At 43.1% G+C, this 25,206-nt stretch overlaps 1 protein-coding gene across 1 annotated transcript in view; it reads left to right on the forward strand.

Moving 5' to 3' along the window:
* The window catches only part of LOC144800360 (vitamin D3 hydroxylase-associated protein-like), a 352,351-nt gene that overhangs the window by 118,875 nt on the left and 208,270 nt on the right, over positions 1-25,206 (forward strand). Inside the window, exons 3-4 of the mRNA XM_078671675.1 lie at positions 3,467-3,610; positions 18,942-19,072. Coding sequence (XP_078527801.1) covers positions 3,467-3,610; positions 18,942-19,072 — 275 coding nt within the window. The remainder of the gene's footprint in view (positions 1-3,466; positions 3,611-18,941; positions 19,073-25,206) is intronic.

Here is a 25,206-nt window from a genome sequence, read left to right on the forward strand (position 1 = left end):
TATAGTAGGCTGGGCCATCCTATATTTTAATAACTTGCAAAACTACTGCACTGTGTAGTAGGCTGGATAGCCTGCATTTAATGACATCTCCCATACTCTGCTGCAGTGTTTACCAGTGTAGCAAGCTCGACCCCCCTGTCATTAATGCAATATAGATCCCCTGTAGTTGATGGCGTCCCACACACTGCTGCAGTGTACTAGGATGGATCCCCCTGTAATTATTGTAGGAAGGATCCCCTTGTAGTTAAGGGCGTCCCAGACACTGCTGCAGTGCACTAGGCTAGACCCCCTTGCATTTAATGGTGCGCTGCACTGTGTTGCAGTCGCTGTCAGTGTACTAGGCGGGATCTCCTTGTTTTTGATTGTGTCCCACACTCTGCTGCAGTGTGGGCCAGTGTAGCAAGCTGGATCCCCCTGTAATTAATGCAAGATGGATCCCCTGTAGTTGATGGTGTCCCACACACTGCTGCAGTGCACTAGGCTGGATCCCCTTGTATTTAATGGTGTGCTGCACTGTGTTGCAGTTTCTGCCAGTGCAGTAGGCTGGATGCCTTGAATGTAATGGCTGCAGCTGTTGCAATGTGCACCGTTGTGCCCGGCTTGGTCCCTTGTATGTAATCGCTTCAACGCTCTTGTGCTGTGCACCAGGGTTACAGGCTCGATCCCCGATAATTGATAGCTTCCACACCCTTCTCTGCTGTGCGAGTGCAGTAGGTGAGGAACACTGTTGGGTGCCGTGCCTAGGCCAGCCCCCGTGCAGCTGATTCACAAGGAGGAGTTTGGAGCACCTTGCACAATCTGGGGCAGAAAGAAAGGTCAGACCAAGTTATGTGGTGTTCCACTTTGCCTCTCCAGCAGAGGCAGCGGTGAGTCTCAAATCTGTACTCCATCCCCACACCAAGGGTTAAAGATGGTGATTACAACTGAATATGGTTATTTCTCATTGACTTCTGGTGTATTATCCAGTTACAGCTGGTGTCTGGTGGTCCTTGCTCTAATGAGGCTGGGAGGTTTCTGGGACTGAAAAGATCTGTAGAATGATGGCCGCTCAAGGCGGCTGAACAACAGTTTTGTGTTTCTAATAAATGTCCCCCCTTTTAAGGGCTTGGTCCTACGTCACCACGAAGTGGGGGCGGAGTTTCTGAGCTCTTATGTATTAGAAAAAAAAAGAATTCTGAAAGGGGTCCGGGCTGCCACATTCCAGAAAGCGCGCGTTTTTTGCGTGTGGTATTTTGCCATGTGCATGGTAATTGGTCCAGGCAAGGCTGTGTTTAAGTAAGGCAGCACGCCATAGGACTTAGGAATTTGTCAATGTCCACTTCCTGCATAAAGTGTTCGGACACGCACAGAAGAATACATAAATCCTCAATTACCAGCTGTCCGAGGTGCCGGTAATTGAAGGCAGATGGTGCTGGGAGCGTGTGCACTGCTGTGTTTTTTTCCCCTTCAGCTCTGTGTGCGCGCATAAACAGCCGGCCAGCAATGTAGAGAATCACATGCATCAGATCTGGTTTTTTTAAACAATTGCGATCGCGAAAGTGATCTCTTTCTGTGCTGCTTGTTTAAACAATTGCGATCGCAAAAGTGATGCTTTCTGTGCTGCTTGTTTAAACAATTGCGATCGCGAAAGTGATGCTTTCTGTGCTGCTTGTTTTTCGTATGTAATCTTGTTCTTCTACGAACTCGATGGTAGCGGAGTATCCCATCCTCACCCTCTAGGTCACTTCCTTAATTTTCCACGAGTCCGCCGTGTCTGTTGGCGAGTGCAGATTGGTAGTGCAGAGTGCAGAGTGGTAGTGCAGAGTGGTAGTGCAGAGTGGTAGTGCAGAGTGGTAGTGCAGAGTGGTAGTGCAGAGTGGTAGTGCAGTTTGGTAGTGCAGAGTGGTAGTGCAGTTTGGTAGTGCAGAGTGGTAGTGCAGAGTGCAGAGTGGTAGTGCAGAGCGGTAGTGCAGAGTGGTAGTGCAGAGTGGTAGTGCAGAGTGCAGAGTGGTAGTGCAGATTGGTAGTGCAGAGTGCAGAGTGGTAGTGCAGAGTGGTAGTGCAGAGTGCAGAGTGGTAGTGCAGAGTGCAGAGTGGTAGTGCAGAGTGGTAGTGCAGAGTGCAGAGTGGTAGTGCAGAGTGCAGAGTGGTAGTGCAGAGTGCAGAGTGGTAGTGCAGAGTGGTAGTGCAGACTGCAGAGTGGTAGTGCAGAGTGGTAGTGCAGAGTGGTAGTGCAGAGTGGTAGTGCAGAGTGCAGAGTGGTAGTGCAGAGTGCAGAGTGGTAGTGCAGAGTGAGAGTGCAGTTTGAGAGTGCGAGTGGTAGTGGTAGTGCAGATTGAGAGTGCAGATTGGTAGTGCAGAGTGGTAGTGCAGAGTGCAGAGTGGTAGTGCAGAGTGCAGAGTGGTAGTGCAGAGTGCAGAGTGGTAGTGCAGAGTGCAGAGTGGTAGTGCAGAGTGCAGATTGGTAGTGCAGAGTGCAGAGTGGTAGTGCAGAGTGGTAGTGCAGAGTGGTAGTGCAGAGTGGTAGTGCAGAGTGGTAGTGCAGAGTGGTAGTGCGAGTGGTAGTGCAGAGTGCAGAGTGCAGTTTGGTAGTGCAGAGTGCAGATTGGTAGTGCAGAGTGCAGATTGGTAGTGCAGAGTGGTAGTGCAGAGTGCAGAGTGGTAGTGCAGAGTGCAGGATGGTAGTGCAGAGTGGTAGTGCAGAGTGGTAGTGCAGAGTGGTAGTGCAGAGTGGTAGTGCAGAGTGAAGTTTGAGAGTGCAGAGTGCAGAGTGGTAGTGCAGAGTGGTAGTGCAGAGTGGTAGTGCAGAGTGGTAGTGCAGAGTGGTAGTGCAGAGTGCAGAGTGGTAGTGCAGAGTGGTAGTGCAGAGTGGCAGTGCAGAGTGGCAGTGCAGAGTGGTAGTGCAGAGTGCAGAGTGGTAGTGCAGAGTGGCAGTGCAGAGTGGTAGTGCAGAGGGCAGAGTGGTAGTGCAGAGTGGTAGTGCAGAGTGCAGAGTGGTAGTGCAGAGTGGTAGTGCAGAGTGGTAGTGCAGAGTGCAGAGTGGTAGTGCAGAGTGCAGAGTGGTAGTGCAGAGTGCAGAGTGGTAGTGCAGAGTGCAGAGTGGTAGTGCAGAGTGCAGAGTGAGAGTGCAGATTGAGAGTGCGAGTGGTAGTGCAGAGTGCAGAGTGGTAGTGCAGAGTGCAGAGTGGTAGTGCAGAGTGGTAGTGCAGAGTGCAGAGTGGTAGTGCAGAGTGGTAGTGCAGAGTGGTAGTGCAGAGTGGTAGTGCAGAGTGCAGATTGAGAGTGCAGAGTGCAGATTGAGAGTGCAGAGTGCAGATTGGTAGTGCAGAGTGCAGATTGAGAGTGCAGAGTGCAGATTGGTAGTGCAGAGTGCAGAGTGGTAGTGCAGAGTGCCTAAAACACATTGCCATTTACAATGCCATTATCTCTAACTTAAAACAAACGCGAGCCCTAATGCATTCCTAATGCTTGTTAACCTTTATTTCAGGCCTTGGAGGTGAACAAGGAAGTGAACTGTTTGACAGATTTTCTACAGGAATGCGAGTCTCAGGTTCGGGAACTTAAATCAAAGGCCGAGAGGGGGCCACTTTACGGAATACCATTCAGCATCAAGCAATCCATTCCTTGCAAGGTATTGCTTAATTTTTTTGTTTTAATCAAAACGTGCATGACTTTAGTAATTCCAAAAAAAACCTCAAAAGACGAGGTTGTCATGCTTCACTGTTAGACATTGTTTAAATGTAATTATTTATTCATATATGCATTCAATTTATGAGTTTCTAACTTTGTCTGATAATTTTAAAATTTGTCTCTACTGGTTGTAACAATCTCTAGAGGATAAGAAATGTGTTCTTCTATGTACTGAAATGGAGCTATAATTAGGCCTTTGCAGAAATGTCTCCAAATGCCGGAAAAAAATCATGCGAAATTACCATGATTATTTATGCAAACGCATTTCCAGCTAAAAAAAATTGTGTAAATAAAACAGCATGTAATGCGAATCACTGCCGCTCGTGTTCGGTTTTGTATGAGTATTTCCTGCTCCTACAATGCGATTTTTACGCGGTCGAAGTCTCAATTTCCACGATGTGATGTAGTGGCATCATTTCAGGCTTTTTGTGTAGCAATCATGTGAGATGACGCCACCGTAAATGAAATTGCTCTTGGGCTGAGCTATGTGCATCTGTTAAGTAAGGGTGGGCGTAGTTGGCGGAGTACTGCTATGCAGAACTCCACAGAAATCCACAAAGTTGAACAAAAACTCCATGCTCCGCCAACAGAGACCTCATATATTTTTGGTAAAATAACAAGTATCTCTGCCTTTACATGCTAAAAATGCATATAGTCTTTTCACGAAAATGATAACTTTGCACAACATGCAAATTCAATACTTACAATGCCAAAGTCTGTATGTTTTGCCTTTTTACCAAGCCTTTTTCCACCAATACCAATCCACCACTAATCCTTTGAGTTTGGAGCAGCATAAGCGCTTCAATGCCTCATCAGGGGTAGTCAGCATTATATAAATGCAATAAGTTTAGCCAGGTTTTAGCTCGCAAATTGTACCGGGGGTGTGGTGGGGGGAAATGAGGGTGTGATGATTTAACCACAACTTGTAATTCTATCTACATTAGCTGACTAGACGCCTTGAGCCCTATTTAGCTATAATTCATGTCCCGAGGGACAGGATGTTGTACATTCATTTTAGGTTCGGCACGCCCCCTGTCTGTGCATTAACTGCAAAATGGCACCCATCCAAACAGACATTAGAAGATTGTCTCTGCTGCAGAGCCCCGTCGGAGTGTGTTGCTCATGTTATGTTTGTTTGTCCGGTGTACAATGCACCAAGGTCCAAATGGCTAAAACTAATCTGCCGACAACTGGGCACGCAGGACCATCGGGTTGCTCTGTGCATTCTTAGGTCTGACCTAAGAGCTCTTTTTATGTGTGGTGTGGCCAAGTTCCTCAGCCATGCCTGGCTAATTAGGCGAAAAGCTCTGCCAGGAATGGCCTAACATTGTACCCCAGAAGTCTTGAAGACATTTTTCTAGCACTTGATGGTGTTTAATCCTCCATTAAGACCACATTTTATGCACTGGCACTTTATATTAGATTACCTCTGCTGTCACCTGAAAGAGAGCTTAACTTGCTTATTATTGGGCATGTATTGGGGTTTGTATGACATCACAACGCATGCTTTTACCACGCATGCCATTACAACGCAGTTTTTACAACGCAAGTCGTTACAATGACTTGCGTTGGGGGGCGCTGGATAGTGGAATAGTTTAATTTTCTATTCCAACTCCAGTCCCCGTGGATAGTAGGGAAGGTGTTGGATAGAAAATTAAGCTATTCCCTATCCTACAGCGCCCTCCAGCGCAAGTCGTTGTAATGACGTGCGTTGCAATGGTTGCGTTGTAATGGTAGTGCGGGGTAAAAGTTGCGTTGTAAAGGATGTTCCCCGTATTGGGGGTTCCACATTGGGCTTATTATGAGGCCCATGCCAGGAAGGATTGTTATGCTCGCACCTTTTAACTGTTTTGAATGCAAACCTCCTATGCTTTTATTAATGAATTTTTAATAGCTTTTATTGTGTAGATTTCGACAACTGTACTATTTATTGTGGTGCAATAGTGCACTTTTATGGACTGTCTGTGTACACTTTTTGGGCTATTTCGCTGTAATATATGTTAATTAGCACTTTTTTCTATTTTTTCTTAAATGTTTCTTGAAGCTTTCATGACACAAGTTATCGAAATAAAGCATATACAATACAATGCAATTCTCATCTTTGCACAAACCCTGTTTAAACCTAAGGCTTCAGGACCTTTTTCTTTTCTAGTGGAGATGGCTTGCGTCATCTAGCTGGAGTATAACACATGGAAATTGCCTTTGGTTCTCAACAAAGGTGTGTTTTTGAACCCGTTGAGTTGACTGAGTCTTCCAGCAACAGTGTTACTAAATGACTGGGAGGTTATTGGGGATCTTTGAACCTATTCCAGTTCAGTGGGCACAGGTACACCTACTTTTATTTCTACCTGATCTACTCACTCCTACTATAATTCTTACTTACTCCTACTTATTCCAAAAATGTGTTTATTTCGTATTCAAAATCCATAAATCATATATAGATAACAAATGATAAAATAATCACATGCTAGGCAACATTGGATACAACAAAAGTTCAGGCAAACAGAAATTCAGCTTGTAAATGAATCCAGCTAATGGGATTTGGCCTACGGGCCTGGTGTGCTTTATAAATCTTGGTCATTCATTCATTCAATAAGCCTGAAGTAAATTGCATAAAAGCCAAGATGCTATGAATAAATACAATGATAGTAATAATATTGATAGTTAAAAGTGATTTATATGACATATATTTTACATATAAGTATAGCACATCAAAGATTATAAAATGCTAATAATATGGTAATTTATAAATAATGCATATTTATCAGTTAAATAAATGTGGAAATATAGTACCTTCAGCTTTATGTTTTTCACAAAGATCAAAATAAATATGGATAAATACAGGTAAAATTTGCAAAACATAAATAGGGATAAATACAGACGAAAATGTCCCCAAAATAAATACCATAAAACCGGGAGCCCTATTTATAAAACAAGGATAAAAATCCAATACCAAGCGTCAATGAACATTAAAAATATTGTCAACATCAGAATCTATATATTTCTTGCTTATAAACCTTGCAGAAAATAAAAAATTAGTAACACTGCTGACAATTGCTTAGTATCAGTTCTTAAAATTCTCAGTGCAATTTCATATTGTCTGATTCCCAAAAGATGATAAACAGGTTTGGTCCACGTCTTACAAAGAATTTAGTAGAAGTTACAGAAAAAAAAGACGGTACAAGGTTTCAATCTCAGATTTGCACGACTGACATTAAATGAAAGTTCAATATTTCTCTCTCCAACAAATGCAAAAGCTATTTCTAGGAAGAATTCTATATCTAAATTTGGTACACCACTTTTTGGCTAGGGGACATGTAATCTTATCAAGAAAAGGCTAATAAAAAGGAATAACTTTATGGTCTAAAAATCTATCCGTCAAGCTGCCTGGTTTACATCTATGTAATCACTCTTCACATTAGACACACCTTTAATTTCTTCTTAATCGTTGAGTTTGGCACAAGACTAGTGTCAGCGGGAGATTCCCAGAGAATGGCAAGATCCAGGCTGTAGAACATACTTTTAATATAAGCTAGCCAGGGGATTTTCAAATGGTCATTCAAGTGCAAATTGGCCGTTAGTGGTAACCTATAGAGGGCTAAACTATCAATAGACCACAGTACAGTGGAAGTCTTAATTTAATTATTGAGGAAATCAGATACAAACTTACATCAAGTAGCTGGGGCAGGTGAGGAGCACTCTGTGGAAGATTTATTAGAGACCTAATAAACTTGTTTTCAACCGTTACAAGCCTCTTTTCCTTTACACGCCCCCTATAGCTTTGAGCCATATTAGGCCAACCTCCTGGCTTTAACATTTATATATTTCTACTGCTGGAGAGAGGATGTTAGTATTGGTATTCTTGACTAACTTTGTAACAGCCCTAGATTTGTGCCATAACTTTAGTGCGCTCCGGTTGATTTGCAACAGCCATGTGAATATATTAGTCAAACTAACTCCTAGATAGTCAAAATCTTGAACTTGTTCTAGTAATTCATTCTATGCTTTAATGGAGCTCTTTGCAGGAATGTAAGGGTTAAAGACATGAATGTAGTCTTAGGGTCAGATTCACAGAATGAATTTAAGACTCAATCCTAAACTTACTACTATTTTGGTATTCACAGAATGCACTTACTACTTTAGACATTCACAGAATGCACTTACTACTTTTGGTATTCACAGAATGAAATTACTACTTTTGGTATTCACAGAAGTTAGGATTTTGTCTTAAGTTTGTCTTAAATACAATTTAAGACAAAATCCTAACTTCTGTGAATACCAAAAGTAGTAAGTTCATTCTGTGAATGCCAAAAGTAGTAAGTGCATTCTGTGAATACCAAAATAGTAGTAAGTTTACGATTGAGTCTTAAGTTCATTCTGTGAATCGGGCCCTGAATGTTTAGTTCTAACCCACTCTCAGAGCAAAAAATTCGAAAATGATCCACTTAGGCCTGCAAAGCAGCAGGGGTTTTCGAGATAAGAAGCATGTCATCTGAGAACAATAGCGGCAGGATTTTAAAAGCCCCTATTTTTGGAGAGTCATTGCCAGAGAAATCTAGACGTTGCCGTAGGTCATTTATATATAGCATAAAGAGAATTGGGGCCAACAGCCCTGTCGGACTCCCTTTTAAATTCTAAAACAAGTAGACCGCTCACCCTTTTTGCTGCACCAAACACGGGCATTGTTCATTTCATGGAATCTTATTAAAACAGATAAAATATTATCTGGGACCCTCATATGGCCTAAGACACCCCAGAACTTGTGCCTGGGGATTGAGTCGAAAGCTTTAGGTTAAAAAAGACCACATACACGTGGCCCTTCTCCAATACCACATTTTCCAAAATATTGTGCATGAGCAAAATATTTGGTCTATTGGGTTAGTCGTCTGGTGGAACTCTGCTTGGAGATCTGATAGAATTTTGTTCTCAACAGCCCAATCTGTCAGTTTCTACAAAATGTGACGGCAGAAGAGATTCTGCAACCCATCAACCAGGATGACAGGCCTCTAGTTACAGGGATCTTCTCGTCAGCCCTTCTTATGGAAAGGGAAAATCTCAGCATAATGCAAATAATTTAGGAAAGGACCATCCTCCAGGATAGATTTTGAGAGCAGTCTTTTTAGTAAATATTTTAGCTATGGGTGTTCCTTTTTCTCTAGATCCAGGAGATGACATAGAGGTAGAGGAGTCTGGCTTTAAAATTGCCTCAACTTTGCCAATCAGTTTGTTAATTCCTCTCAACCTGTTGCTGTTGGTAATATGTTCAGCCACTTTTCACATGTGTGAAGCCTGTAATTAGGAGGGGGCCCTAAAAGAGCGAGACCAGAGTAACTGCTCATCTTGCCCGGGATTTGAGACACCTTTCTGCAGCGGCTCCGAATTCCATCAGATGGGAAGGCTGGATACATGTCCCAAATTCAGTTATCAACAGCAAGGAAAGCTAGTCTGGCCTTCTTCATCCCCCACGCAGCTTCACTACAGTGACTACCAGTGCCTTTTTATTTCTGTAATCCCTGCACACATTTCCATTTTACCTAAACATGGCTGCAGCTGCCCCAGACCCTTGCACGCTGTCCTGCCCCTTCCTTTCTTATTAACACAATTACACCGATACAGAAAAGCCCTTCCTTTACTCCTGGGTTATGTGCCAGGGTCATCGCAGTTGCAGCACTGATACAACATGTGTGTGTATGTGAGTGGCAGATATGTAGTGTGAACCTAGCTAAAGGGCAGCAGGATACTGTACACGGTCAAATGCCTATATATAGTCAAAGATTAGTGGGAGGAGCTAGAGTGATAGTCAATTATTATGGAGAAATTTGAATGCTGACAAAAGTCACAAACATTTGCAGGAGCCGGAGAGTATCAGAGCGCCTCGTTCTACCAAGATTCGTGCATGAGCACAAAATGGCTGCTCAGAGCCCTCAGCTGCCAAGTTATTCCCCATCCGAGTCAGATGCACCCGGCATTTAGGTCAATTCTACTTTGGTCACTGGATTCAGAGAGACCATGTTTACATACATAAAAGAACAACTACAACCTCTCGATTTCAATGTGCTGCTGACTACAATCTACGCGTGGTTTGGGGAATCATGTATAAGTTCCAGTACTCTACTAATGGGTCCTTGTCTCACTTATTTATGTGGGCCTTGAGCCCACGACTTTACAACTGTGCAGCACTTTGCAGCTTGCAGCCCCTCCTAAGCAATAAATCAAACTTAAAAAATAAATAAAACACAACAGGCTATGAATGGGAAACTGGTCAGGAGGTGGAAAGTATCAGGCAGTGGGGGAGGGTCATAGCAAGGATAGAGTGCTTAAACCAACATAAAAGTGTCCCCTCAAGTATTCAGTGAAAGGATACAACTCATCCAATCAGAACATTTAGTTCAGCATACTCCATGTGGGACAAACACAAGAATCAGGAGGAAAGCCATTGAATCAGGAGCAGACAACTGAGCTAGGCGAAACTCTATCTCGTCATGAGCAGGGCTGACCCAAAGCGCACCAAAGTATATTATTTATTGAAGAACATGTCTCCCTATAGACAGTTTAATCCAATATCTGAGAACTAAAATGTTATGATCTAATGCAAGTACAGCCCGCAAGTGATTTTTACTGTTTTTTATACTGATACTCATGAAACAAGCAAAATAATCCTGCTCAATTTGCATTCCCACAAATATTGGATGAGCCTGCCTACCTGCTGTCCAAGTCTTCAGAAAACGAGTATGGTCTAGTGCGTGTATGAATCTCTTGTGACCTGAAATTAAGTATGGCATGAAGGTATCCTCGGTATTAGCCTAATAAAGGTCACAATGGAGGTTATTTGCCTTATTTGCCTAACACCAGCTTTTAGCTGCTAAGTTCAACCTCTACAGAAAAAGCACATGTCTTATCATTCGTGTGTTAAATAACCAGCTTTCTTAACATTTGCATCACTTGAAATGAAAAAAATAAGTTTGATCGAAGTAATACATAAACGTCATTTGGCGCCGATCAGCATATGCAAAAGGGTGGATAGAATTGCACCAGTACCATACACACTGTGCAATTAGAAATAGAAGTGTAGATTGTTCAAGTTCCACCTGTATAAACCAACCAATGCATTTTGCTTTTAAAAACAATGCTTGATCTCAGTATATTAGCAGTACTCTGTGCCTGTTTGCAAATGCTTGTTGGCCAATAGGTTCTGTAGAGATACTGCACCAGATTCATTTCTAGTCTCATGGTGGAAGGAAATGAACAGGCCTGTAAATATTTGAAAATTCATGAAGTTGCCTATAAAGGCAGGGGTATAGCTTCCATTGGTGCAGCAGGTGGAGTGGCACCAGAGGGGCCCTCTCAACACTGATTATTGCTGTAGTTTACAATTCAAACAGAAGATAGGGGGCACATTTCCTTCCTTGTACCATGTCCCATAACACACTGACTACGCCACTGTGTAAAGGTAAGTGTAGAGTTTTTCCTCAATACAAACCCTAGCAGCCCATCCTTAGAACATGGCTGTCATCTATATGGACCCTGCTGCCTCTGCTCTTGTAGGCAGATGGCAGGGAGCCGATCTGGTAACTTCCTGGAAGTGCTATCTGTCTGTCCCAAAACAACTCTCCTTGAACCAGACTATATTAAGGTTACCCCCACATCAGATGATCTGGGACCCCACAATCACACAGTGGTGCCTCTTTCCACCACAAAGAGCTCCCCTGAACACCCAGGGTAGTAGCCCACACGGATAGGGCACTCCTATTAATGTGAGGATGGGGCCTTTGGTGAAGCATGCCACCTCCCGTCGAGTGAGGGCTTTCATCCCTAAACTATCAACATTTTGATTCAATATATTGCTATTGCATGGGACTCCTTTATTTATTACCCCCTGGGCACCAATTGTTTATGTTGCTTCTTTATTCTCTGCAGTAAGCACATGTATACACTCTCTACATGTAGGACAGAGAACAGCATGAACAAGGCCACAGCGCCCATGCAGGTAATCAGGCGAGGAGCACACCCACACTGCATCCACCCTACCAGCAGTTTGCGATCTTGTGACAGGAATGCTCAACTCTCAGATGCATCGCCTCCCCAGTGCAGAGCAGAAATCATGTCTGTGCTGTGAGGGATGTGGATGTAAGTCTGGCATAATGAAAACACTATGGGACGTTATACTTACTGCATTTTTTAATACGTTTTGTAGTACTACGAAGCTTACTATACAATGCAATTCACAAACAATGTGCCTAGGCCTCTGTCGAAGTTCTAATTAGAAACTGCTAATGAATTACACCACAAAGAGTAGGACGTTAGACCTTGAACACAAAAGCTTGCTTTTAGTGATTTGGTGTCCAAACGTTTTTTAAATATTACCCTACAAAAATATGTTAATATCTGGACATTTTAGTTTAAGGACTCTTGCAAGAAATTCTCGAACCCATTAAAAAAAAAAAAGTGTTCTGACTGGCCCAGGGGGCTTTTTTCCCTTGGGCCATTGGCTGCCACGGGAGACATGCTCCTGTGAGAGTAAGTGCTCTGATTGCCTGCCTGCAACCAGGAGAACTTGCAGGCAGCTATTGCAGGATTTGGGGACTGTCCACAGTTAAAACAATAAAAAGAAACATAAGGGGTAGAGCACACCATGCCCTTGGTAGCCCTTGCGGGGCAATTTTTTTTAATGCTTTTTAAAAAGCCACAATCCCAAAAAGCTCCAGTGGGATCGCTGCCAAAAAAAAGCCTTTTAAGCTATGGGCCACATGCCCCTTCCCCTTTAAGCTATTCAAATTGCCCATGGGGAATACGAACTCGTGCCCTAAGTTAACTGTAACTTGCCCCCTTGCCATGCAGAGCCAATTATCCCACAAATTACATCACTCATTATCTGTTCTATAAGATTATAGATTACATCACTGCTGCATTTGATATAAGATCATTAGTGAAAAGAATGTGCATGGCAGGGGCACGAGTTATAGTTACTTTAGAGCACAATTTATAGTTACTAGAGATAACACTACCTGGTGAATTTCAGTGTTTTTTCCAGTTTAAAATGTTACATTGTCACAGAAATTTTCACTTAACTATAACATCACTTTAACTTTCACTGATGACATCACCCAAGCTTCTTTTGTACACATTACACTATAAACTAGTATGGCATTAGAGGCCCGAATGTAAGTAGAAAATAGCTCGGAATAATATGAAGCATCATTAATGCCATCACAGGCACCACTCACTTAGGTGTAGCAAGCATGTGTTATGTGCAACATTGACCGTATGCCATACCCTTCACAGGTAGCCTAGTTCACATTAACTATCAACCACAGATATATGGGAAACTGTTATTGCATATGGTATTCAATATGTATGCAACTGTTTAGAGAAAGCCAAGTTCCTCAAGATACTCAATGTCTGTTACAAAATGAATGCCCTACTACGGGGAGCTTTTATCTGTATTAAACCTCCCAGTCCCTGAACGTATTATGAGAAATTAAGTAGATATGAGCAAAAAAGTGTCTTCTGTAAACAGTGTTTACTCTAAAGAGAGAGTTTACTCCATACCACAGTTTGTAGACAATGAAAACTCTCCTGAGAAACACACCACAGAGTATTAAAATTATCTACTAAGAACAGTGTACGCTCTATATAACACTTGTACATAGAAAAAAACACTATTCACTTAAAATAACAAAGGTCTAAACATGCTAAAAAACGTATACTACCTACAGCCTTCATACTGTGGTGAAAACTTTACAAATAGCCCATCTTCTGAAGCAAAACAAGCACATGTACATAGGTAAGTATATTATGTAGACATTGTTGTGCTGAGACAATTCTATCTAATAACTCAAGGCTGCTTGCAATACTTAGTAACTACTATGTAGAATCTTTGCCCTGTTGGAAAAAATCTCTGCAGAACCAACAAACGTGTGTGGAATATGCTCAACACCAGTTGTCAATTGCCACCCGCACTTAGACTTACTCTTCCATAAAAAGATTTATAATGTGTTCAGTACCTCTACACCCCTATGATTCATTGGTGCCGATGTGTTTTGCAATGCGTACACCCATTAGCTGGACACAGGCTTTACACAATTAGGTAGAGAAGTAATATAGTAGCTACCCGCCATTATATAAACTATAAAATAAACTAGGACACTATTTATATGATGCCATCAGTGATATCATTTGAGATGCCATCAGTGATGTCATAAATGAAGTCATGTCAGGAGTGATGTAATATGTGAGGTCATAAGCAGTGCTTGGCAAGTCGCAAGTCCTAGTTAGCTCTGTTAACTATAATAAGTGAATTTCTGTGTTTTCTTTTTCGGTTCAAAACATTAATGTTGTCACTAACATTCACCTAACTATAATATCAGTTTAACCTTTGTTTTATTAGTACATTTCTAATGTCTTTTTTTCAAACAAAAACATATTTTTTCACACCTTAATATAACATTACTTTAACCTTTGGCATTTTCAGTAAAGTTCTTGGAATTTTTTATCCCAATGTAATATTTTATTACCACACATAAAGTCAACTACCCACAGTACGAGGCCTTGGGCCTCGGCTCCTTCCTCATTGGCTGAACGCTGAGAGTCAGACTTCTGCCACTCAACTCAGAACCCACAGAGATCAGCTGTGGAGTGCCTCAAGGATCCTCCCTGAGCCCTACCCTCTTCAACATCTACATGCCCTCACTTGCAGCTATCCTCAGAAGCCAAGGACTCAACATTATCTACTGTGTAGACGACACCCAGCTGATTCTCTCCCTGACAGACGAACCCACAGCAGCCAAGAGCAACTTCCACTACAGGATGAAGGCAGTCGCTACCTGAATGAAGGACAGCTGCCTCAAGCTCATCTCAGACAAGACCGAAGTCCTCATTCTGGGCTCCTCCCCCTCCACCTGGGATGACTATTGGTGGCCAGCAGTGCTCAGAAACCCCAACACCCACAGACACCACACAAATCCCCAGCATCATCCTGGACTCCTCTTTCTGCCACACCAATTCTGTTTCATCCACCTGCATCCACATGCTCAGCCTGCTTCATACAATCTTCAACTGGATTCACACCAAGTCCAGGAAAACGGTAACCATTGCACTTGTCAGCAGCAGACTTGTCTACGGCTACACACTCTACGCATGCACCACCCAGAAACTCCAGAAAAAACTGCAGAACATCCAGAACGCCCCTGCCAGACTCATCCTGAACATTACACACCACGACCGCACCACCAGCCACCTGGGATACATACACTGGCTACCTGTCAACAAAAGAATCACTGTCAAGCTCCTCATGCATGCCTAGAAAACCCTCCACAATGCCAGACCTGCATACCTCAACCACTGCCTCTCCTTCTATAGTCCCACCAGACATTTCTGCTCTGCCCAACTCTCCACCATCCCATGGATCCATAAGACAAAGGCTGGAGGAAGATTTTTCTCCTACCTTGCTGCGAAGACATGGAACTCCCTGTCTCTGTACTTCAGGTAATCATCATTGCTGCTGCAATTCAGGAAGGACCTCAAGACCTGGCTCTTCGACTGAACTGCAGACCCCCTCCCCCACTTAGCACCTTGAGACCATCATGGGGTAGTAGTCCTGCTCTATAAGATTACTGATTGTTTTTACCATGTGTGTCAGAGAGTTGGTCACAGGGCTTTACCATAAATGACCCACAGGCAGTCAACCCAAGGCGGCACACAGCTGTACACATTCAGGGAGTTAGGGTACAGAACTTGGTCTGCGGCCCACCGCAGGCAGGCAATCCAACACAGCGTATGGCCTTTCATTGCATGTGGTGCCAGACCCTGCGTCTGAATCCCCGAAGGCAACCACCCAGGGGCAGCAATCTCCATGCCACGCACGGCCTTTGCTCATGCATGGTCTTCGCCGTAGGGTTTGTGTTGCAGCCAGGCTGTGCTCTGATCCCACAAGCAGCCAACCTCAAGCTGCGCACAGCCTTTGACCGGAATTGGCCTTCCACGAGGCCCTGTGGCCAAACCTGAAGGAGGCTGCAACACCACACTGAGCACAGCTTTTGCCGAGCACAGCGTGGGGTTGGCCTTCGCCCCCTGGGCACCCAACTCCCTGTGGTCAAAACATATATATTAAGGGGATGATCTTTAATTGGCTTCAGAGATCACATCCCCGGGTCAAATAAAATTAAACAGGGGAGGTGGGAATGTAGCCCCTCTCCCTGCACTTTATTAGGCACTGGCACCACCCCCCTCCAGTCCAAATACAATAAAAAATGGGAGGGAGCCACGCAGCCTCCATCCCCAAGCCTTCTTCGGCCCCCTTGAATCCCATACCCCAGGGCCAAACCAATAAAATAGGGGAGGGGGCCTTACGCCACCCTCTCCGAGCCTCATTATGCCATGGGAACCCATTCCCCCAGGGCCTTATGTATTTTAAAGTAGAGGGGGCCCACGTAGCCCCTCTCCCAAGCCTCATTAAGCCCTGGGGACGTCATCAACCAGAGCCATTTTTTTTAAAGGGCGAGGGGGCCGCATGGCTCCCCCTCCCTGAGCCTCCTAATTATCTGATCGGGCCCTGGAGGATGTGGTCCTGGGCCGAATAATGTTTGAGGGTCCACACCCCCATGCTCCTTAATAAATGGTTGGGTCCCCCATAAGGAAATGGCCCGTGATGGAGGACGCCCGTCCACTCCTCTTAATTCATCAGTGCGGCCCCCAGAAGAGGTGATCAATTCTGGACCGTGTATGATGAGTGGGGGAACAGAATGTTTAAGTTTAAGTTGAGCGGCTCAGTGGACTAATGCATCCACTGCAGGGGCCTGTGTTTGACCTCAGTCACAAGCTCAAATCCCGGCGAGTCCACTCAGCTTTTCATCTATTTGAGGTCAATAAAATGAGTACTATTGAGTTGGGTAACCATAAACATCTGTTATTCAGCGCCAGGATACTCTGGTTGGGGTGAACGTGCGCTTTACAAATACACATAATATGTTATGTTATAAACACCATGAATCAACCAGAGATTTTTGAGAAATTGCAAAGCAAAATAATGAATGCATTTTGTTAGGTATATAGTTGACAGTAGAGTTCTAATCTAAATTAAGATCCATTACTTGGTTGCAATCACCTAAAATCACTACAACATTTAACATTTGCCTATTAAAGTTATTCCAGAAAGAATTATTGACTGTTGTAGGTCCATATACATTAAAAATCAGAAAAGGGATCTGATTAATCAACAGGTCTACTACAATCCATCTGCCTTCGTAATCATAGGTACTATTTATATTTTTTTGTAAGGCTGGTGACACTAAAACATGACCAACCCAACATTGTTAAGTTGCAATGCCTCTAATATGTAAATGTGTCTCTTGTGACAGAGCTATATCAGCCTAGAATCTGGACAAATATGATGATACCCTTTGCCTCTTAGTTGGGATACCTTAACACACCAAGATATTTCCCTGAATCTATTAAAATATCAAACAAACACACATATATTCTTACAATAACATGGTGAAAAGAAGAAACAAGAGGAATAATGAGAATCAAACCACTAGAGGTAAAAATACACATGCAAACAGGTTGAAAAAGGTAATAGAAAGAAAAAAAACTATTGCATCTGAGAAAAGACTCTACAAGTCAGGTAGATGATGATTGAAAGATATACCTAAAGGCAAAAAGTATTCTGCTTCAAGGGAGAGGTAGGAACAGCAGACGCCAGAATGCAGCACACATAGAGCAAAAAACTAGGAGAAATAAAAGTATTTCTCAAATTGCGCCACTCTTACTCCTCCCATGGGGAGGCATACGTTTTTGGCACTGCCTCATATTTACAGATTCTTTTAAATCTGGGGCAGTGTCAAAAAGCAATGGGTGGCGCATGGGAATGCCCACAGCAACACCCACTGTACTCTCCTTAGCCGCAGAAAACTGCGTCGAGAAGGACCTTATTTACAAGGCAGCGTTAAGCCTTGCAAAGTGGCTTAGTGCCAGCTTCAGTTGCGCAATGTCTTTGCAAATATTCCCCTTAGTCTGTCTAAAAAAAATTAAGCATTTGGTCATCCGGAATTGCTGAAGGGGGACCGTTGGGATGGAGCTCCAAGGTTACACAGCCATCTCACGTGCCATTCAGGCTACGCCCTCCATATCAACCCGCTGTATTGAGCTCTAACTTTTTTTGATCTAGAACGTGTTATAGCCTGTGATAAAAGGAACGGAGATGGGTGGAACCATTGATTTATTAACAGATTTCTGTATGTAGTAGCATATAAATGAGGTATGGAAGATGCACAATTATTTAGCTAGGTTTACTGTACATCTTGCATTGAAGAGAATTCAGCACAGTGGTGGTGGTGGTGGAGGTCAACTGGGGGCCCAGTTTGGCTCCCTCATTCTTCTGTGGAGCTACAGAAGCGGGGAAGGATGGTGTGGATTTTCAGGACTTGGCATGAGAATTGTAGGCAGGGTCACCCACAGCAGAGACAAAACTGGGAGGATCCCCAATTTGGATGCCAAATTTGAGATCGAGGGTCACATAGATTTAGTCTGGTTGGTTATGGGCAGGTATAATGTTGTTGGTGTATGAAAAACTGGTGTATTATTTCTATATTTGAACTGTGGTCAAACGGTTGACATTCATCTTAATGCTAATTTAGTTGAGATGTGGGCAAATTATTCAAATGAGGAAGTCATGGGAGTGATATAGAGAATGATGCCACAGGAGCCTATGGGTTCTGGCTATTGACTACATGTTGTGCATGGGACCATTGAAATTGCAAGGATGTTAAAGGTCCTAAATAAAGCAAGGAAAAATACACACTCACCACTTTGTCAGTAGTAAAAGTCAACCATAATTGTAGTGCAGTGGGCCCCTGCCATTTCTCTTCTCCAGTACCACTACACCTGCTGCACTATTTATAACTGTGCACTACTTGTACCAGCCATGTCAAGATTCCAAAGATGAATACCATCCACTTATCAGTTTATCAACAACTTTTAAATGTCCACTTTGGCTCTACTTTGATAACGTGGTCATAAACTGACAGTTGTGCTCCACCTTTTTGAATTGTAGAGAAATATGAAGAAATTGGAGCTGAGGAGAGAAACAGGAACACTTTCATATCTTCCCATTTCTCTGTTATATGTACCATGTTAGAATCTTCAAAATGCTTTGTGTGTGTTAAAGCTCTAACTTAGGCATTTGCTCTAATGTATAAATCGTTGGAGTCTAAAGAAACTGTACAGCAATAAGGAGGCGTTCTAGCATTTAATTTTTGATGGTTTTCTTTCCGTAGGGTTATGACAGCTGTTGTGGCCTTTTAAATCAGGGTGTCCTTGACCAAGAAGATAACGTCACTGTACAAGTTTTGAAGAAGCAGGGAGCCATTCCTTTTGTAAAGACCAACATCGCACAGACTTTAATATGGTATTTATTTAATTTTATTTTTATCTCTCATTAATTGTTTAGGGAAAAGTAATTCCCAGTTTGAACCATGAATATTGAAATGGCAATATTAGCCACAAAAGTTAAAGTTAGTTTAAGAGAATACAATGACAATGAGAACTTAGTTTTTTTCATGCATTTACAGTAATTTTTATAGAGTGTACTCATCCTGAGACAAGACTTTTCAGGTTGCATTTTTGTCAGAGAACGTCATTAAAATGCAGTAGACATATGTTGGAAATGGCCCTTTTTGCAGGGTTATCCCCAAACTTTTTGCTTCTTCCTCCAATTTTTTCCTGACCTCTAGTTGTTAGCTTTATGACTCAGGCGAAAGTGCATATGCTCTCTGTGTAAATTGTTAACCTGATTGGTTATCCATGATTGGTATTGGTATATTTGATTTACTGGTAGGACCCTAATAAAGTGCACTAAGTATGCCAGTGCTGGTAAAATCAAATGCTACTAGTGGGCATGCAGCACTGATTGTGCCACCCACGTGAGTTGCCCAGAAAAGATGTTTCAGGCCTGCCACCACAGTGCCTTTGCGCAGTTTAACTGCCATTTTGACCTGGCCAGTGTACCCACTTGCCAGGCCTTACCCATCCCTTTTCTTACACATAGCACACCCTTATTGAAGGCCTATGGTACCCCCCTGGGCAGGGTGCAGTGTATGGGAAAGGTAGGACATGTACTGGTGTGTGTAACATGTCCTGATAGTGAAATACTGCCAATTTTGTTTTTCACTATTGAAAGGCTATCTTGTACATAGGACAGAATGGGGAATGCTCTGTAACATTTTTACAAGCAAATCTTCCCATAGGAGTAAGATAGAAAATTGGAGTCTGGTATCCCTGAACTCAGAATTTGATAACCCATCCTTTAGTAAGGATGGTTTTTAAATTCTGTGTTTGAAAATAGCCCTTTTAGAAAGTGACTGCTTTCTTGCCCAACCTTCCTGTGTGCCTCTGCATTTTTATGGATTGACTGTCTGGCTTTGGATTGACAGAGGTGGAGTGGCTCCAGGAGTCTGGGTGAGCCAGCCCTAGGCTGGATAGGCCGATCTGCACTTGGAGTGGTGGGAGGAGTAGCACCTGTACCTGACTAGGGCTTTACCTGCCTTCCACAAAAGACTGGCTCCACCTCTTGCGGTGTGTCTGAAGATCCTGGCCCACACTGACAAAGGAAGTAGTTGTGCACTGGCGAGTGCATCCAGAACTGGTTTAGACTGGGTTCAGGACTCGTAACACAAAGAGAACAAAGACATTTTGGGGTATACATATTAGAGCTGAAACCCCTGAACTTTAGACTACTTTGTGATCAAGAGGAACCTCTTGCCAAAGAGGACAGCTATAGAGACTGAGGAGAAGTACTGCCCTTGCTGTGTGTCTGGGGTTGGCCTGCAGTTTGCTCTTTCTGCTGAGGAGAGGACAGGGGAACTTTACTGTGTGCTGTGTCCCTCCCCTGCTTGAAGAAGGACTTTGCTGTGTACTGTGTCCATCTGTAACCTGAAGAGAAGTCCCCAAGTGCCTGAGTGAGCTGGCCTCCTGTTGTGTAAACTCAGGACCATCAAAGTTTTCAACATCGGGTTACTCCGAGGGCCGTTCGGGCAGTGCATGCAGTTGATACCATTGGATTGCTGCGCTTTCTAGATCCTTCAGGTTTTGAATTGAAGAATGTTTCCGACCCGTTTTCCAGAATCCCAGATTGACGAACTACACAGCCGCAACCAGATTGTGATAGGCGGGAAATGCGAATGAGTGAGCAGTTTTCTTACCCCAATCCTGCCATGTGCCTGACAGAACTTTGCGCTACTGTTTTTCAATTCCTGAATGGACTAGCAGCTGATTCGGCATTAATAGAAAACCTTTATCTGATAACTGCCCCAGTTTCTTACCGAATTACGTGGACTCACTTTTTTTCTGCCGGGTGCCTGACCGAATATCACGCATTTGTTTCACTTCCGGAACGGACCAGCAGCTGATCTTTCACTAACAGATTTCTGCCCCAGTTCCTTACTGAATGACGTGGAATCTTTTGTGACCTTGTCACACTGAACTCCGGATACCGCTATCTATTGGCTGATTTGAATGCTGTATCTCCTTTCTCCCCTAACCCTTTCTCTGATTGCCCTGATGAAGGTGTGGCCATAGATCTCCCTGCACCGAAACGCGCATTGGCGTTTGGTTATCTGTCCTGTCTCCAGGCCACTTTGTGTCCATCTTTGTGCCGGGGAAAAATTGTTTCGGACAGTCTTATTGTGCAAAATCTGACTCGTGAAGCGTGAAGAGTTTGGAATGTATTTGGATTGTGTGATTATGCCTGCAAGTATGGAATGTGTGATTTTTGTGAATGAGTGTGTTTGTGTTTGTGGTTTGGGGTGTATGTAATTCTTGATTTTTAGTACCACATTATTCATGTGTTGGTACCCTGTTCTCAAGGAAATGATGTATTCACACTAAAGAAAATGAATAGAATTATTTATATATTTATATTATATATTATATATTTCTCTAAACTTGGTGTGACTTTGATTATGAGGTATTTCTTCTGGTGACAGCGAGCACATTTCTGTCTTTCTTATATGATTGGACTCTAACCGAGCCATTTGACTATCCACAGAGAGTAGACACATTTTGTGTTTTGAAGTATCTGTTATTTCCCCTGCGTGTCTGCCCTACATTTTTTCCTCAGGGGCCCCTTTATATATTAGGGACTTCTGGCAGACCATATCCCTATATTAAGTTTGAAATCTTTTTTCAATGGAAACAGGCTCCCTTCTGGGTCCTCCCACAAATGGCCGAGCCCCATACCAATTAGTGTGCTCTTAGGGCCCGATTCACAGAACTAACTTAAGACTCAATCCTAAACTTACTACTATTTTGGTATTCACAGAATGCACTTACTACTTTTGGTATTCACATAAGTTAGGATTTTGTCTTAAGTCTGTCTTAAGTCGGCCTTAAGACAAACTTAAGACAAAATCCTAACTTCTGTGAATACCAAAAATAGTAAGTGCATTCTGTGAATACCAAAATAGTAGTAAGTTTAGGATTGAGTCTTAAGTTCGTTCTGTGAATCGGGCCCATAATCTTTTGCAACCGTGCAATTTTTGAGGATGTATCAGCTTCTCTAATGTGCTTGAGAGCTTTGGCATAGGGTGATAACTCCGGGGTGGTCCATAGTCTACGCCAATAGGCAAGAGGTCTAAAACCCGCAGCCTCCTCAAAAGGAATACATTCCAGATCTAAAAGTAGGGGTTTAAGAGGAAACGATTGAGGAAGACCAGTCAATGCTCTCAGAAACCTATTCTGGGCTAGGACTAATGGACCTAAATTTTCGAATCCCCAGAGTTATGCACCATAGATTATTGAAGCCCTAACTTTCCCTTGATAAAAAGTGAGTACCGGCCAACTGGTTAGGTATAGGATAACCGCTGTTCTTTTAAAAGGGCCCCTGCTAGCTGATTATGCCTTAAGACTAATAACTCTATCTGTGGCATCCAGTTTCTTCCTTTTGCCCATAGTAACGCCCAGGTACGTAAAGGAATCAGTTTGCTCCAAAGACGCACCAGTCATTTGTACTCTATCTTTCACTGTTTTATGTTTATGCAGCACCATGAATTTAGCATTGCCAAAATGACAACCAAATCATGATCGTTGCAAAATAAAGTGAATCTGTCAAGGGCTCGTTGTAGACCAGATTATGTTTTAGACAAAATTAAAGTATCGTCCGCAAACATTAAGAACGGAACCCTAGAACCAGCCAGAGTGGGGGCATCCGTCGGATATCCAGTGTAATATGAGATAACATTATTTATGAACAATGAGAAAAGGGTAGGGGCCAAAACACACCCCTGCCGAACTCCCTTGTCCACAGAAAACCGATCAGTTACCGCACCCTGTTGTCCCCACCTTACCTGGGCATAGGTAGACTCATGAAGATTAATAATAAATGATAAAATCTCATGGGGCATCCCAGCTTCCTTCAATGTGTCCCACAACTTAAAGCGGGGCACTAAGTCAAATGCAGATTTAAGATCTATAAATAGTGCATAGAGAGTCCCCCCAGCTAAAACCCCTGTATTCCAATAAATCATCTTGAATCTAAAAACGTGGTCAGTAGTGCTAACGTGGGAACGAAATCCTGCTTGATAGGTGGATAGAATTTCATTATCATCAATCCACCTATTTACCCTACTAAGCACTGCTCTAACCACAGTCTTTTGCAGAGTGTCTATAAGGCTTATAGTACTATAATTAGTTGAAGTTGGGCTGGCACGGTCCCCTTTTTTGTAAATGGGGATCATTTCTGCCCCGTGCCAGGATTCTGGTATGGGGGCACCTTTAGCCAAACCATTGACTAGAATGAGAATATATTTAAGCCAGTTCTGCCTATCGGCTTTAAATATATCCGCCGGAATACAGTCCAGGTCCGGGGCCCTACCTGCTGCGACACCGTGCAAAGCTCTCTCGATTTCCCCTAGGTTAAAGGTTAGGACTGAGTCAGAGATTACTCTAGGGTAATGTCTTGAACTATCTGTTAAAGATGAAAACTCAGTCTGATAGTAAGCGACCCAAGGTTCTGGTGAGACATTATTAACTGGTACCGGCCCAGCGTCACCACTACCCCATTTGATTATTTGCCAAAACCGGCACCAGTTTTTCCCATTGTTTGCATATAGCAAGTCCTTCCATCTTTTCTCATCAAAGGTCTCTTTAGCCCTTAGTTGGGTTTCCTTATATTCAGACCTAGCTTTCCTTACCTCTTGGGCTACTCCCGCCCTAATGGCTTGAGAGAGGTGCCTAAAAGCTGTCCTACGTGCGCCATCATACCATTTTGCAGATTATTGAATAGGCTGCTTATAGAATCTTTTTTATTTACTGTAAAAAAAAAGCTTTCCGCTTTGCAAACAGTTCCTCATGGGGCTTTGTAAGGGCAGGGTGAGTGGCCTCATTAATTTCAAAATGAGAGAGGGCTAAAAGAGTGTCTTCAAGAGTTGGCTTTATTAGGACCTTAGTACCGTCATCTTGTGAGACTCGTGTCCATTTTAATCTACGGCATTCATGAGACATAATTATGTCTGCCATTGAGGTTTCCGTTCCTATCCTCGTTGATAGATGGCCCTTTACCTCTAGTGTCAATATCAAGGGATCATGGTCACACTTGGTTCTTTGATGAACCTCCATATCCTTTAACCTAGTCCATAATTCTAAATTAATAAAAAAGTAGTCAATCCTAGTACTTCTTGACCCATTAATAAAAGTATGGGAGCCTTCACCATCAGATTTCGACCTCCCGTTAATAGCCCTTAGGCCCCCTCTCCAAGGATAAACTTTTTAATTGGAGAACTTCCTCTGTCCATTTAATAATTGGGGGGAGCGTCAGAGATGGCATTTCCCAAATTGCATGCTCATCACTGGTAAGGCTACCGTCATCTGGGCCAAGTGGCTCGAACATACAATTAAAGTCGCCAGCGATAACCCGATGACATGTACCTTTTAAAGATTTAATAAAGGAGTCCAGGCTAGAAATGGTTGGAGAAAATTTCCCTCCCACCATCCCTCTTGCATAGACATTGACCAATATAAACTCTGGGTCGTAATCCAAATGTATTTTAATAGCCAGAATATCCGGATTGTCAATAACTAACTCTTCAACCCGGTAGCCCGCCCTCTGTCTAACCCAGAATGGTCAAACCCCAGATGGTCTCCCTTTAGATCGTACAGTGGCCAGTTTGCCAAAGGCCACATAACCTGGGCGAAAAATAATGCTCAGGGACCAAGTCTCCTGAAAGGCGATGATATCTTGATTCTCTATGAAAATTGACCAGTCAGAAAAGATTGTCTTTGATTGAAGGCCACGATGTTCCATGATATAATACTTGTAGAGTCAGAAGCTATGCTGCCTCCCCCTTCTATCGATAGCAGAGTCCTCGTATTCTCCATTCAAATAGATGCTGCTACGTTGGGGCTTCGATTAATCTGGGTACAAGGAGTTACCTGGATAAGTGAATTCTCCACCTCAGTTGGGGCTACAGATGGTCAGTCACAAGCATCGAGGCTGGACAGGGGAGCAAATCTGTTAGCTAAATTTAGATCAAAGGGTCTATGTAAGTG

Source organism: Lissotriton helveticus, chromosome 1_2, assembly GCF_964261635.1.
Source record: "Lissotriton helveticus chromosome 1_2, aLisHel1.1, whole genome shotgun sequence".
NCBI classification, from domain to species: domain Eukaryota; kingdom Metazoa; phylum Chordata; class Amphibia; order Caudata; family Salamandridae; genus Lissotriton; species Lissotriton helveticus.